The sequence below is a fragment of the Eptesicus fuscus genome, chromosome 2 (assembly GCF_027574615.1).
Source record: "Eptesicus fuscus isolate TK198812 chromosome 2, DD_ASM_mEF_20220401, whole genome shotgun sequence".
In the NCBI taxonomy this organism is placed as follows: domain Eukaryota; kingdom Metazoa; phylum Chordata; class Mammalia; order Chiroptera; family Vespertilionidae; genus Eptesicus; species Eptesicus fuscus.
Window position 1 is genome coordinate 15,553,502 of NC_072474.1, and position 15,060 is coordinate 15,568,561.

Below are 15,060 nucleotides of genomic sequence, written 5' to 3' on the forward strand. Positions count from 1 at the left end.
CCATTTAATACCACCACCATTATCTCTGTCATAACCTTGTGTCATTTAACTTTCCTCTGTTTCAACTGTGTATCCTATCTTCTCAAGGATACAACTGTGTATCCTATCTTGTCAATTTTGTCTAACATTCTTATTACTCCTTCTATTCCATTCCATTCCATTCCAATTCCATTCCATTCCCAAGTCTGCCCTTCATTTTGTCTTCCTCCTTAAATTCATTCTCTTTCTTTATTCCTTCCTTCTTAAAGTAGAATTTTATTTTTTAGTAAATTAAAGATTGGGTAACCATCACCACAACCCAATTTTAGAAAATTTCTATCACCCCAAAAAGATCTCTCCTGCCCATCTGCAGTGCCACCCCTTTTACCCTCCTCCCAGGTAACCAACAATCTACTTTCTATCTCTATAGGTTTGTCTTTTCTAGACATTGCATATAATTAGAATCATACAATATACAGTCTTTGTTTTCTGTTCACTTGACATTATATTTTTGAGTTTCAACAGGCCTTCATTTCCATACCTAATCTACTAGGATAGCCCCCTAACTGGAATAACTTTTTTTTTCATCCATTCCTCAGGCCGGGACATAAAAGCTAAAGTCTGCACTCCTTAGAAAAGCATTCATTTTAAAAAAGAAAGAAAAGAAAAAATAAAAAAAACATTTCTGCTTCATTCTGGCTCTAAACTTCCACTTGTATCTTCCACATATCCTGTGTTCCAGTCACTCCAGACAATAGACTAGTCCCTGAATTTTGCATTTTGTCTTCCTTCTGAGTTTATCTTTATTCTGGTCCCTCCTTAAGTGCTTTTCTTCTACCCTTCCCTGCTCTTCACCACCTATGTTATTTATGTATTAAGGTTTATCTTAGCCTCCCCTTCAAACCTCCCCCGACCTTTCAGACCTATCCCATTAAAATGAACTCTTCCAAAAAAATTAAAAAATAAATAAATAAATAAATAAAATGAACTCTTCCTTGCTTCTTATGTTCCCAAGATGCTTTGCTTTTCCTTCTATACTTTCTAAACAGTCATTATCTGTTGTTGAAATGAAAACCAATGAAATCAATTCATTTTTCAGTATTTATTGAGCATCCCTTCATTTGTAAGATCTGGGCTACAGTGGTGATCAAAACAAACCTGCCTTCATGGAATTTCCGATCTAATGGAATGATAGATTACAAACTGGCTTTGTCAGTTTCCCATAGTTTTCTTCTGGTAAGGATCTAAGGTTAGAATTGACAATGTATTCATGACTTTATTAAATACCTCATCTTCTTTTCCTTGAGTTAGTCCTGAAACTTGATCTCAATGTTACTATTTAGTTAGGGCTCTGCATTTAATGTAGATCAGTGATGGGCAACCTTTTGAGCTTGGTGTGTCAAACTTCACCAAAAAACTGAGCATAACTCGGGTAGTGTGTCACTTTGAGGAAAAAACATTATTTTGCGATATTTATAGTTTAAATAACATAAATGTATAATTGTTATATATAATTGTATTTAATAAACCAAAAACTAAATATTTAACTTACCTGCTTAGTGACTTCTTTGTTCATCTGTCAGTCGGTTTCTTTTGTTGGTCTTGATATTATTTAGCTTGTGTGGGGTGCCGTGAACTAAGATAAGTGAGGGGGAGGGGGAATTCTTTAACTAACCTGCCTATTAGTGACTTTTTTGTTGCTAATATTTAATTGGCTAAATCTTCAATTGAAGGTTGGTATGTTGTACACTTCAGGCCCAAGCAAGTGCTACTAACTTCATCTGTCAATCTGTTTCTTTTGTTGATTTTGATATTATTTAACGCTGAGAATAAGGCCTCACAAAAGTATGTAGAGGGAAAAATTGTGAGTAAAGCCATTGCTATATTTTTCAGGGTGCTAAAAGTGTCTGGTAGTCGGTTCCAGGCACTCCAAATTTCCTGTTCGTAGTGGCACTCCTCTTGATTCTCCAAGCGGCACCTTTCCAGATTCTCAAGCTTTGACCTCAAGTCGACAAACACCAGAGCCCAGATACTGTCTTGAAATTCTGCAAGTTGCATCTCCAAATCATCAATTTGCATCCATTGGAAACCATTTAATTCCAAACTACTGTAGACTACTACATCAGGATACTTAATTATTTTCATGGTCTGTTCTAGACTTCTAAATTGACTAAATCTATCACTAAACTGGTCAAGTAACGCGTCTAAAACATGCTGGTACTTCATATGCAAGAGTTCCATTTCATTTTGTACAGCTGCACTGGCCTTCTCAAAATACTTTGTTACTCGAGGAAAATACTTCTAAGTTTTAGTTTCTACATCTCGCTTGAAAATTTTAACTTTGCTTTCAAAAGTTTTTATGTATCCAAACATAACGTCAATACTTTTGCCAAAACCTTGTAACTTTAAGTTCAGTTCATTAATATGAACAGAGAGATCTGTAAAAAACATCAGGGTGTTGACCCACTTATCATCATCAAGCTGAGGAAAGTTTCCCAGATCCTTTCGTCAAGAAATACCTTAATTTCTTCAAAGCACTCCACAAAGAGCTCAAGAACTTTGCCTCGGCTCAGCCATCTTACATTATTGTACATCAGTAGTCCACTGTAGGTGGAATCAACCTCCAGTAAAAGTGCCGAAAATTCTCGCTTGTGAAGGGGACGAGCAGCTATTAAATTAACTATTTTTGTAACAACTGACATTAAGTCGTTTAAGTCAGTGAATCCTGCCTTGGCACATAAAGCCTCCTGATGGATAATACAATGAAAAGGCACAATCAGATGTCCAATAGCTTCTGTAAATAATTTGACAAATCCGACTTTTTCCCCCACCATATTTGGTGCCCCATCTGTCGTCAGTGACACAACTTTAGAGATATCAATGCTTAGGTCACGAAATTTTTGTATAACAACCTTACATATTTCTCTTCCTCATTTACTTGTTGACACTGATACTAACTTTATCAACTCTTCTCTCATTGTGAGACCATCAGAATATCGACCAATAATGGCCAACTGAGCATGTGATGTGACATCAGTAGTTTCATCAAGAGAGATCGAAAAATATTTACACTTCCTTATGTCTCTCTTTAATTGATGTTGTACGTTTGTGTTCAGTCTCATTATTCGGTCTTTCATGATATTTCTACTGAGTGGTAACTCAGATATTCTCTTAATAATTGCATCTTTATTCTGCATATCGTGAAATAGAACTGTGCACATCTTAGGAGAGTTTCTTTAATAAATTCTCCCTCACTGAGCGCTTTTCCATGCTGAGCTATAGAGTGAGCAATACTCAAACTTGCAGATGTTAAATTTGTAGAGCCTTTCATAAATTTAAGGATGGAATTAGATTGGCTCTTATAAAGGTGTAGCTGCCTAGAAATGTATTCCTTCCTTTCATCCTCACTTTTTTCCAAGAGCTGGGAATGATTAGTTTCAAAATGTCTATTTATATTCCACGTTCTGCTTACTACCGTTTCAGTACATAGAACGCAAAATGATCTGCCATTTTTTTCTATAAAGCCATACATCTCGGTCCATGTCTCTTGAAGGGTCGGCCACTGCTATTACCACTTCCTTTACTTAACCTTAGTTTTTTATTTTTTGGGTTTTCCATCAGGGGGGCAGTGACAGAAGATAGAATTATAGATAGCTTGTTAGGCCTGCAGGCAATTAGGGATTAACTAGCCTAACTAACCACAAAATGGTGCATATAACTGTCTTTTAGGAAAGGGCAGGGTTAATAAGCAGAAATAGGGGTTAGTAAGGATGCACAACAGTAATAGTGGTGAAATGGAGTCTGCACTATGGAGCAAGATGGTGTTCCTTATGTGAATTAAAATGGCTGCCGCTATTTCTAATGGCGGGAAATGGCACCCATAGCACGCCACAAACCCTCGCCTCTTCCAGCCTCCCCCTCACTTATCTCAGTAATGATGGATTAGAAATCCATGACACCCCAGAACAGTAGATAATGGTTGCTGTGGTTAACTGTCACATTTTGTAACATCAGCCACACACCAAAGGGTTTCTGGTTCAGTTCCTGGTCAAGGGCACATACCTGGGTCGCAGGTTCTGTCCCTGGTCTGGTTGGGCACATGCAATGCAGGAGGCCACCAATGGATGTAAGACACATTGATGTTTCTGGTAATGGCAGGGCCCCCAGAGATGCGTCCCCCGCTGCTCCCTGCTCTGCCGGCGGAAGTGAGGGCAAAGATCCCAACTTAACCGGAAGTCCCAGAACTAGATGCTCTGTGCCGGACTTCTGTTGTTTTGGCCTACAGACCTCCGGCACAGAGTGTCTAATAGGGGAGGATGAAACATTTGCGACTAGAGTCTTGGAGTTAGACTCTAGTGAAACAACCAGAGAGAGAAAACGCATAGATGTCATTTGGATTTTGGATTGCCACCAGGAAACTGCCAGAAAAATAGCTAATACTCTAACTCCAAGACTCTAGTCAAAATGTTTCATCCTCAGGAGCAGCAAATGTTTAATCCTTGGCATGCGGCCGCCTCAGCGGCCACCTTGTCATCAGGAATGGCTACGCTTGTCAGTGCTGACACACGTGTCATAGGTTCTCCATCACTGAGTAGATTATAGTTTTATCTCTCTACTAGTTACTTTGAAACTTGAAAAAAATTAGTGTTTTGTTTTGTTTTTTTGTAACGCAGCATCTGAAACTAAGTTTCAGTAGTTCTAACCATTATTAAGATTTTATTTTCTAGGCAAACTTCCTACATTCTTTCTCTTTCTGGTTCTATTTTCATCCATCAAAGAATCAGAAAGTAAAAAATATATACTGGGTGTCATAAAAAAATATACACACACACTTTTGAATAATTATAAAGGCACTGTTTATTAAGATACATTTCATTTTCAAAATTGAGCTCTTAGCTGTTAAAGTGTGTATACATTTGGGGGGGGGGCACCCTGTAATTAGTTACTATTTCTCTGTGCCTAGGTTCCTGGTTATCTGGGAGCTATTAGGAACGTTACTACCTTTTGATTTTGTTAAAAGAAGAGCAGACCTCCTACCTTGAGCTAGTGCACAAACCCTGTCGGAGCCCAACGCAGCTGGTCAGGGTGATTACTTCTTCGCTGCCATGCTGGGCATATCGCTCTTCCTGCTTGTAGTTCTCTATCACTACATGGCCGTCAACAAGAAGCAGGAATGAAAGTGGTGCCTTCTCCGCCCCAGGGTTCCAGGGCATAGTCTGATGCAAGATGGAGGGTGTGAGGGGCCTTCACACCTCACTTCATCCCTTCTACCCATCACAGCATATAAAGCAACTATACCTGGATTTTTCCAAACAACTTTTATTTCCTCAAAGTCTTCCTTAATCCTATGGAACAAGAAGCTGCCAGTGAGTAGAGGCTGCTTTCTTTTCTGCTCCCTCCCCCCGATATAAAAACATAGACTTTTTTTTTTGGTGATCAAAAAAAAAAAAAAATGAGCAGAACATGCCCTTGCCGGTGTGACTTCGTGGTTAGAGCGTCAGCCACACACCAAAGGGCTTCTGGTTCAGTTCCTGGTCAAGGGCACATACCTGGGTCGCAGGTTCTGTCCCTGGTCTGGTTGGGCACATGCAATGCAGGAGGCCACCAATGGATGTAAGACACATTGATGTTTCTCTCTTACTCCCTCTCTTCCCTTCTCTCCCTCCCTTCTACTGTCTCTAAAAATCTATGGGGAAAAATATCCTCCAGTTAGGATTAAAAGAAAAAAGAAGAGCTGAACAGAAACTCTTTTCCCTCCTAATATACAGGACAGTCAAAGACCATTTGTTTACTCTTTTTCCTTCTTAAACGGGATTGTGATACTTTTGACACTTGATATCAAGATAAACAATTCTCTGTTGGAAATGTTCTGCTTTTGGGTTTTTTTTCCATATTAGCTATTTTTCTGGCAGTTTCCTGGTGGCAATCCAAAATCCAAATGACATCTATGCGTTTTCTCTCTCTGGTTGTTTCATGGTGGTAATTTCAACCCTGAGAACAATTTGTAATTAAAAAATAAAATGAATGTCTATTGTCATGTTATCTACTATAGGTTGTCAAAAAAGCAGACATGATCAACAAAAATATGACTGATCAGATACAAGCTGAGAGAGATGCACTGGCCCTAAGCAAAAGTCCTTTCATTGTCCATTTGTACTATTCACTGCAGTCAGCAAACAATGTCTACTTGGTGAGTAAACAATTTTATTTTTTTTACTTCAATCAGCAATCACTGAACTCAGTGACTTAAAACTAAGGTCTCTGGGCCAGCGTACCTCGGTTTAAATCCCAGCTCTTGCACTTACAGTGAAACATCAGTTCTCTAACTTGTCCCATCTCCAACAATTGGGTTCTCTACCAAGTTGTTTACTGAAAAAAAATGTCTCTCATTGTGGAACAACCCTTTCGTGCTGACTCAACAGCATGACAAAGAGCATCTCTCAGTACTACATGCCAGGTGCTATGCTAGGAACAGGAACAAAAAGATGAAAACATTTATTATGGAAACATTTAAATATACACCAAAAATCAAAAGATTAACATAATGAACCTGATCAGCCTTTCATATAATGGTTTTGGCATCCTTGGATTCATTGCCTGGATATATTATCTTATTAAAGCTTGAAGATGATGATTTTTACATTTTTATTATTGTTTTGGTTCTGATTAGCTAGAATTTTTCTATAAAGAACTTTCCCTTATCATCCAATTATTACTCTGAAATACAGCTTTTATGAGGAAAGCAGAATAAGTACTTGATTCTTTTTTTTTTAATATATTTTTATTGATTTTTTTACAGAGAGGAAGGGAGAGAGAGAGAGAGTTAGAAACATCAATGAGAGAGAAACCTCAATCAGCTGCCTCTTGCACACCCCCTACTGGGGATGTGCCCGCAACCAAGGTACATGCCCATGACCGGAATCAAACCTGGGACGCTTGAGTCCGCAGGCTGACACTCTATCCACTGAGCCAAACCGGTTAGGGCAAGTACTTGATTCTTTTCCTTTCATCACCAATTTTCAGAAGAGCTACTTCCAGATGTTTACAGTTTTTCTTTTAGTTTTTATTAAAAATATTAAGATATTTATTAAGTATCTTTATAAATTCATAGAATTGTATAGATTTATAACACATAGATTGTATTCACTGTAGTCATGTTTCAATTGTTCCATCTTAAGTGAATGGGGACCCCTTTGGTTAATTATCTTTTTATACTGTCTGAGACCACAATCTAGGAGATAGTGATTATTAAAATTCATTGCCACTAGGCTATCATTCCTTTTAGGCCTTTTCAGTGGATGGACTAGGAAACACATCTTTATAGAAAGACAAAAGTATAACATGAATTCATACTGATATTTTCAATTCAATGGAAGATTATAGAATTTTTACTTAACATCTTGAAAAATATATAAATTATAAAATGTTTGGGAGAAAATTTTTGTATTTTTTTACCCTGAGAATCTGAGATCCTAATAACATTAACATAATTACTTACTTGCTTTAACATACAATACATGTATATCTAATATTTTCAGAATAACAATACCAATATTGTTTTACTAACACTATTAAAACAATTGGATTTGATTTTAGATTTCTTTGAAGTTCTTTTTATTCTTTTGATATACTTTCAAGTTCTGAGTTTTGATGTCACTTGAAATAATAATACTCTGAGGTTATGAAATTTGATGTAGAGCTAGGTGCATATGTTCCCCTTTTATATCAGAGATTTCTACTGAAAAGTGAGAATCCATAAAGTACTAGAAGAAAATTGATATCGGTATTTTTATAATCATAGAATGGCACAAGATTTACTAAGTACAACATAAAACTTGCTTAAACTTTAAAAACATGTGACGCAAAATACCATTACATGGTTAAATGACATGTTTGTATAAAATAGTTATTGTCCAGAAGAAAAAAGGGCTAATTTTACTACTATGTAAAGAGGTTTGCCAGGCTGGTATAGCTCAGTGGCTGAGCATCAACCTATGAACCAGGAGGTCATGGTTCAATTCCCATTCATGCCCGGGTTGCAGGCTCTGTCCCCAGTTGGGGGCATGCAGGAGGCAGCCTGATCAATGATTCTCTCTCATCATTGATGTTTCTATCTCTCCCTCTCACTTCCACTCTGAAATCAATAAAAGATATTTTTTAATAAAGAGATTTTACAAATCAATAAAAAAAGGGTAAGTACCCCAGTAGAAAGTGGACAAAGAATAGAAGTGGTTCATAGAAGAAATATAAAATGCCAAAAATAACATGTAAAGATATTTCCCTGAAAATAAATAAACATTTAAACTGGTCTGTCTTTTCTTTCTTAGATTAACAAAGATGAAAAGAATTGGTAATCACTGTTGATGAGGATGTATTTCCAGTACTAGTAGGGCATATAGCACAGATTCTGTGCTTAATAAATGTTTTTAATGATTGATTTCATCAATAAATATTGACTAACTTCTATGTACCAGGGAAACTACTAACCTAAGGAGGAAAGAAATGACCTTGCTTTATTAAGTTCTTAGTAGGCAGTATTTTATAGCTTAAAACTATAGAAAATTTTGGAATAATACCCAGTATGTATACAAGAAATAATAGAACTTAGCAACCACACACAGCAATAATGAAATCATCTGTAGTTACCTAATGCTAAAATCACTGAATGAAAGTTTGTTGAGAAACAGGTTATTTATATAGTTTCAAAGTATCTCCCCCAGACTAATTATTAATTGCAAAGGGGGAAAAGTACTTCTTCAGTGAAGAAATCTAGAAGTCACAACTTTAAGTGATCAAAGTTAACATCACCAGTAAAAGAACACACTGATGTTAGTCTCACCTGGTGGGAGTAACAGAGAAGGACTCAGCATTGCTAATGTAGTATTCCTGCCAAAAATGCATAACTTGAATTGAATCATGAAAAAAATAACACATGTCATAAAAGACTGCTTCCCACTATCCCCCCTAAAAGCTACTAACTGTTTCAGATTAAAGAATACTAAAAAAGACAAGACAACTAAATCCCATTCATGATTCTGGCTTAGGCATGAGAGATGGGAAGAAATGCTCTCAGGGACAATACTGAAATCAGAGAAATGTGAATATGGAAAACATTGTTAGATAATAGCATTATATTAGTGTTAAGTTCTCAGATTATATTATGCCATAGTTATGTGAGAACATCCTTTTTAAATATATATATTTTTATTGATTTGAGAGAGTGAGAAAGAGATAGAAACATCAATGATGAGAGACTCATTGATAGGCTGCCTCCTACACGTCCCACACTGGGGTTCTAGCCTGCAACCCCGGCATGAACCCTGGCCAGGAATCAAACTGTGACCTCCTGGTTCATAGGTTGATGCTCAACCACTAAGCCAGGCTGTCTAGGCTGAGAACATGCTTGTTAGCAGACACATGATGAAGAATTTAGTAGTGATGGGTTACGGTATCTTCAACTATTCTTGATTATTTAGCAAAGATTTAAAATTATACGTTAATACCAATTGCTAATACTGCCACATAGCTTTTTCAATTAAACTCTTTTATCTGAACAAAAATACTGCTTTTATGTGTGTTAATAACGTTAAGAATTGTTATTTTGAAACATAATTATCTTAAAGGTTTGCATAAATATGATTTATTTTATAGCATATATGTGGAGAGGGAAAAAGTGAATTTGGCAAACTATTTTTAAAACTATATGGTAGCCCTAGCCTGTTTTGCTCAGTGGATAGAGCGTCAGCCTGAGGACTGCAGGGTCCCCTGTTCAATTCTGGGCAAGGACACATGCCCAGGTTGTGGGCTTAATTCCCAGTTGGGGGCATGCAGGAGGCAGTCGATCAATTATTCTCATCATTGATGTTCCTATCTCTCCCTTTCCCTTCCTCTCTGAAATCAATAAAAAAATATATTGGGAAAAAAAAAAAAACTACATGGTAACATGACCAAACCTGGTATTAATGCAGACTGAGTGGTATCGAGAAAATGTGTTTCATAGAGAACCATGCTAAAAATATGTAACTGTGATGCTCAAATAATATAAATTTTAATGTAATCATATTGATTTTATTTTCCAACATTTATGTTCCTTTCTGATAGCTAATGGAATATCTTATTGGTGGAGATGTCAAATCTCTCCTACATATATATGGTTATTTTGATGAAAAGATGGCTGTGAAATACATTTCTGAAGTGGCACAGGCTCTAGATTACCTTCATAGACATGGAATCATTCACAGGTAAAAACTGACTTTTCTCTGGACTATTACTTAAGAACACAAATAATTAAATTATGTTTTAAATATTTGCAAAATCATTAGCCCATATATCCAGGTTATCTCAAGTCTATTACTGATGTGTGCAAATTTACGTATTCCATCAGTTCTTCCTTCATCTCCTTGTGTTTTTAATAATATGTTGCTTTGACCATGAGTGTGCCACTTTGTTGTAATAAATATTGAATTGTTTTTTTTTTCAATCCTTTACCACCATACAAAATTACCATATTTTATAATCCCAGCTGATTTACGGTGTGCAAAGAAATTCGGGTTTAGTGGCTCTGCTCTATGAAAGCTTGATCTTAACCTCCTTGAAAGAAGTAAATAGGATTTTGACCTAGCTTGAGATTTATTTTATCCCATGAAGTTGATTTTATTTAATGAACTATCTAATGAATGATGCAAAAGAGAACCATTAAATTAGTTTTCTGTGTTGTAGATTCATAATATTCAAAAGGTTGTTTGCTTTTTAGACTTTTCTGTAGTTTTAAAGCCACCAATGAGTGCCTTATTTTAAAGAAAATAAATAGGGTTTGAGACTTCTGTAACTTTTCTTCCCCTCAAGAAAACTCTAACATCAATACTAGCTTTCTTTTAGTCATCTCCTATTTATTTTCTGTATGTGCAGGGATTTGAAACCAGACAATATGCTTATTTCTAATGAAGGTCATATTAAACTAACTGATTTTGGCCTTTCCAAAGTTACTTTGAATAGAGGTAAGAAAAATAGCAGGTAAGTACTTTTTTTTAAATCCAATAAATTTTAGCCCTGGCCAGGTAGCTCAGTTGGTTGGAGCATCATCTGGTATACCAAAATGTTGTGGGTTCGATTCCCAGTCAGGACACATACCTAGGTTTGGGTTTGATCCCTGGTTGGGACCCCTACGGGAGGCCACCTATCGATATTCCTTTCTTTCTCTCTCTCGCTCTCTCATTCTCTCTCTCTCTCCCCTCTCTCTTCTTCCCTCTCTCTAAAATGAATAAAAAACATATCCTCGCCCTAGCTAGTTTGGCTCAGTGGATAGAGCATCAGCCTGCAAACTGAAGTGTCCTGGGTTTGATTCCAGTCAAGGGCACATGCCCGGGTTGCAGGATCAATCCCCAGTTGGGGGTGTGCAGGAGGCAGCCTATCAATGATTCTCTCTCATCATTGATGTTTCTATTTCCTACTCTCTTCCACTCTGAAATAAAAAAAATATATATTTTTAAAAACACATATCCTCAGGTGAGGATTAAAAAGAAAATCCAACAAATTTTAGACATCACATTTCATTAACTTAGGCTGATTTTTGATAATTATTGATTCTGAAATAGACTGGAAAGATGTAATGGTACCTTTCTTTCAATTAAAGATGAAAAATAGAAATAATTATTTTTAAATCCTCAAAGGAACTCACAATTTCTGGTTGTTGTTTTACTACTTTTTACCCCTACTGAAACTGGATCTGACCAATTAAACATTGGTAAAATTCCTAAAATAACTATAACACAGTGAACAGTTAATAGCTAAAGAACTTACCCAAATACATTTGACCAACAATAAGACCTTATTAAACAAGGGGTAAAGAAAGTGAAAATACAATTCACACACACATATTAAAAATAATAAATGAATCATTTTACACTATTAAACTAGCAACAACAACAAAAAAAACTTACTGCTTCATCGATATAAGGTGTAAATGGACCTAGCCAGTTTTGCTCAGTGGCTAGAGCATCAGATCCTGGAGTGAAGGGTCCCAGGTTCAATTCTGGTCAAGGGCATGTACCTCAGTTGCAGAGAGCATGCAATGTTTCTCTCTCCCTGTCTATTACACTCTCTCTAAAAATCAATGGGAAAATATCCTCGGGTGAGGATTAACAAATATACATATACTAAGGAAATCAATTAGAAGAAATATTTTAATATCGCTATTCGCCCTTTCTCTACAATAGAAGAGTCAACCAAATTCACAATCGACAATGACAGATCGAAACACGCATGTGTGATTGGTGCCAGTGAGAGTTTTATATGTATCGCACATACGCAAGTCAACTTAGCCTTTTATGTATATAGATCAACTTGCTTAATTAGACCTACTTTCTGATTTAGCTAAACTTTTTCCAGCCCAGTGAAGCACCACAACTTCTCTTTCAGGTAATTGACAGCAACACAGCAGTAAATATCAACACGAAGCATATTATTATTGTAGATAACGCAGGGAGAACAAAGGGTAAAATATTTAACTGCAGCAGTGTTTGACTATATTCTGAGCAGTGAGAAAACCTGAAGCCATTTTCAAGTTCCACCATTTCTTACTTCTTTTCAGTCGGGTCAAGTTTATAAGCTTTCTAAATCTCCGGTTTCCAGCTAATGAAAAGAAAATAGGATTCCACCGAGTTTCCTATCTATCTACTCCAGGACTTCTGTGAGGATCAAATGAGATGAGGCATGGGAAAACGCTTCACAACCATTTGGTTGAACTGTAAAATGTTTGCACCTGCCTATAAAGCAAGTCGGGTTCCTGGGCTGAAGAAACTACAAGAAGGCTAATCGCAAGGGAGAGGAAGCCAGGCGTTGCTATGTAACGTCATTACCCGGCACCCACAGCTACTGTTTCTGGGCTGGGCTGGGCTGGGCTGGGCTCCTGGGCTGCATTTTGCTCCATGGGGTCTTGGCAGCGTTGGCTGCGATTTGGTGGGTGTCGCTCTAGGGTGGTTGCCAGGCCTGTGTCCCACTTAGGGAAAGCTGAATGTTGTCTTGTTGGCGCCAGATCCGTGGTGCCGCTTATTTTTAAATGGCCAGTGCGCATCATGGCAGATCCTGTGTTGAGCATCTGCCCCTTGGTGGTCACTGTTCCTCATAGCTACTGGTCTGAGAGAAGAATGGACACTTAACCTTTTATATACTGGTATATAGATGACATATAAATGAAATTTGTTATATTCAAATTTTCAGTCTATTTTTAAAAGTCTTATATCCCATGCAAAGTTATATCCTATACTTCTCTTACCATTTTTGACATATCCTATCTAATAAAAGAGTAATATGCAAATTAACCATCACTCTGCTACACCACAAGCCACGCCCACCAGCCAATCACGAGCGAGTATACAAATTAACCCCAACCAAGATGGATGCAGGCCCTGGCTGGTTTGGCTCAGTGGATAGAGCGTTGGCCTGGGGACTGAAGGGTCCCAGGTTCGATTCCAGTCAAGGGCATGTACCTTGGTTGCGGGCACATCCGCAGTGGGGGGTGTGCAGGAGGCAGCTGATGGATGTTTCTCATCAATGTTTCTAACTCTCTATCCCTCTCCCTTCCTCTCTGTAAAATATCAATTAAAAAATATATATTTAAAAAAAAAAAAAAAAAAGATGGATGCAGCCACGAAGTGAGCAGGAGGCTTGGGTTTCCCCGGCAATGGAGGAAGCCAAGCTTTCTGTATAACCTGGCAGGCCCAGGCCTCCACTCAAGGCTACGAAGTTTCAATTATAGGAGATAAATAAATCCCAACAAAAATGGCAGCAGCCACAGAGCTGGAGAGAGCAGGAGGCATGAGTTGACGCAGCATTGGAGGAAGCCAAGCTTCGGCAGCCCTGCCCTGCCTTGGCCTCCACTCAAGGCTACAAAGTTTCAATTATAGAAGATAAATAAATCCCAACAAAAATGGCTGTAGCCATGGAGCGAGCAGGAGGCTTGGCTCCGCTCTAGGCTACAAAGTTTCAATTACAGAAGATAAATAAATCCCAGATACCAGGGCCTCCGATTGGGTCACCAGGGGGCATGGCCAGCCTGCAAACCAACACGGGCCCCTTGCCCAGGCTGCCCCACGCCCCAAGGGAACCCCCACCCTGATCCGGGACACCCTTCAGGGCAAACCAGCGGGCCCCCACCTGTGCACCAGGCCTCTATCCTATCTAATAAAAGAGTAATATGCAGATTGACCATCACTCCAACACACAATATGGCTGCCCCTATGTGGTCAAAGATCCTGCCCCCATGTGGACACAAGATGGCCAGCAGGGGAGGGCATTTGGGAGGGACCAGGCCTGCAAGGGAGGGCAGTTGTGGGTGATCAGGCCTGCAAGGGAGGGCAGTTGTGGGTGATCAAGCCTGCAGGGGAGGACAGTTAGGGGTGACCAGACCAGCAGGGGAGGGAAGTTAGGGTGATCAGGCTGGCAGGCAGAAGTGCTTAGGGGCAATCAGGAAGGCAGGCAGGTGAGCAGTTGGGAGCCAGTAGTCCTGGATTGTGAGAGGGATGTCCAACTGCCCTTGAGGGGTCCCAGATTGGAGAGGGTACAAGCTGGGCGGAGGGACACACACACACACACACACACTCCCATGCACAAATTTTGTGCACCAGGCCTCTAGTCCTATATAATAAAAGCCTAATATGCAAATTGACCGAACAACGAATGACCTGTCACTATGATGCACACTGACCTCCAGGGGCAGACACACAACACAGGAGCTGCTCCCAGCCCGCAGGCCCCAGGCCGGCAAATGCGGGTGCCAATCGGGGCACCCGATCACTCCACAGATGGACCCTGGTCACTGGCCAGGCCTAGGGACCCTATTCCTTAGTCAAGAAATAATATGATATAATGTGTGGATGTTGAATTATTTTATTTTACAGTGTTATGCACTGAAATCTATAAAGATCTGTGTTAATTTCTATCTTGACCTATATTTGCATATTTTAATTAACATGAAAGGCCCATAATTTGTATTAATTTCTTTAATAGGTTCTGATATTAAAATTAATTTATATTCCTACTATCTTACGATTTCTTTCTTAGTTTTGCTTACCACCACCTTTT

General features: G+C 38.5%; 1 protein-coding gene across 5 annotated transcripts in view; it reads left to right on the top strand.

Annotated features, from left to right (window-relative positions):
- Nucleotides 1–15,060, top strand: part of MASTL (microtubule associated serine/threonine kinase like) — a 49,906-nt gene that overhangs the window by 925 nt on the left and 33,921 nt on the right. For all 5 annotated transcript variants that reach the window (XM_054722615.1, XM_054722605.1, XM_054722621.1 and 2 more), the window contains exons 2-4: nt 6,032–6,169; nt 10,081–10,220; nt 10,888–10,976. In XM_054722615.1, coding sequence (XP_054578590.1) covers nt 6,032–6,169; nt 10,081–10,220; nt 10,888–10,976 — 367 coding nt within the window. The remainder of the gene's footprint in view (nt 1–6,031; nt 6,170–10,080; nt 10,221–10,887; nt 10,977–15,060) is intronic.